General features: G+C 46.5%; 1 protein-coding gene across 1 annotated transcript in view; it reads left to right on the top strand.

Moving 5' to 3' along the window:
• Window positions 1–1,257, top strand: part of zufsp (zinc finger containing ubiquitin peptidase 1) — a 13,756-nt gene that overhangs the window by 4,881 nt on the left and 7,618 nt on the right. Inside the window, exon 7 of the mRNA XM_032517548.1 lies at window positions 321–489. Coding sequence (XP_032373439.1) covers window positions 321–489 — 169 coding nt within the window. The remainder of the gene's footprint in view (window positions 1–320; window positions 490–1,257) is intronic.

Below are 1,257 nucleotides of genomic sequence, written 5' to 3'. Positions count from 1 at the left end.
GATTTTTCCATCTTTTCTTGGCTTCTTTATGCAAATTAATACAATTTTTTACCTGGCGTGCCCAAACTTTTAAGCCCCACTGTATATGTGTGTATATGGAAAATATTCATAATAAACAAACTGACATCACACAAGTTTTACTGTTCTTTCATTAAAAATGACCCAAACCAATCAAAAAGGTCGGTGATTTAATTAATAGTTAACTAATGTCTAAACATTGTCATGATGGTGTGTGCCCAGTCTGGAGCTGCTGGTTTCTCTCGGTGTTCATGTACTGCAGTAACACATGTTAAGCCATCCTGTGTGCTGTGTTTGTGCAGAGGCAGTTTGGTCTGGATGGCGGGGGGGGCTACTGCAGACAGATGGAGAGGACCATGGACAGAGCGGTGGCCCGGGGTCTCATGTCTCCCGCAGAGTTCCACTGTCAGAGGGCTGAGATGATGGAGTCTCTGGCCTCAGGGGCTGATGATGGCAGAACCAGAACTCAGGGTATGTTTTATGTCCTGTTCCACAGACACGCTGCTGGGGTCGGCCTTTTCATTCTAACACAATGTTCACTTCATTGTCTAGCAGGACCATACTAACACATGTACTGATATACAGGGATGTAGCTGAGACAGCCACTTTAAGTCCTGGGAGGAGAGAGGAACTGGGGAAATATGTTTTGGAGAAATGAGACGTCCTTTCTTCGGAAGCGTCACATGAATAGTCAGCTGTTAGGGCGGAGTTAGCATCTCCTTCAGCTGCCCAGCTTCCAGGAAGGGTTAGGGTTCTCTGTATCCTCGCCTATAGCTCCTCAATGATTCCTCCTCAATACTCAGAAATAAGAGCTTTGAGATGGCATCGGACGTCAGCGCTGTGGAGGTACACACTGTTGTTTAATTTTACTAATTTAGTGACCGGCCGGCTAGAGGGCCCCGTTCTTAGTTTAGCACGCTTTCCAAGTTGTTCAAAGGTCAACGGAAAGAAAAAGCCTTATTCTGGCCAGTTGTGCGTTGCAGAGCGCCACATGTTGTACCAGAGGAAGAGTTGCTCATTCATCCCATTCTTCCCGACTCATGTATACAGGGAGAACTGGCAGCAGGGCTTGAAATTAACACCCGCCCACCTGCCAAATGCCGGTGAATTTTGACATTGGCTGATAACACTGCGTAATTTACCTGCCACATTGGCAGGTAGCCAATGAGAATTGAGTGATTCAGACGTTTAGCTATCAGTAAGCAGGGTACACAGTTGCTTACGGGCCTGGACCAATCA

The sequence above is a fragment of the Etheostoma spectabile genome, chromosome 6, assembly GCF_008692095.1.
Source record: "Etheostoma spectabile isolate EspeVRDwgs_2016 chromosome 6, UIUC_Espe_1.0, whole genome shotgun sequence".
NCBI lineage: Eukaryota > Metazoa > Chordata > Actinopteri > Perciformes > Percidae > Etheostoma > Etheostoma spectabile.
Note: the sequence above shows the minus strand (reverse complement) of the source record. Positions and strands in the feature narration are given on the sequence as shown.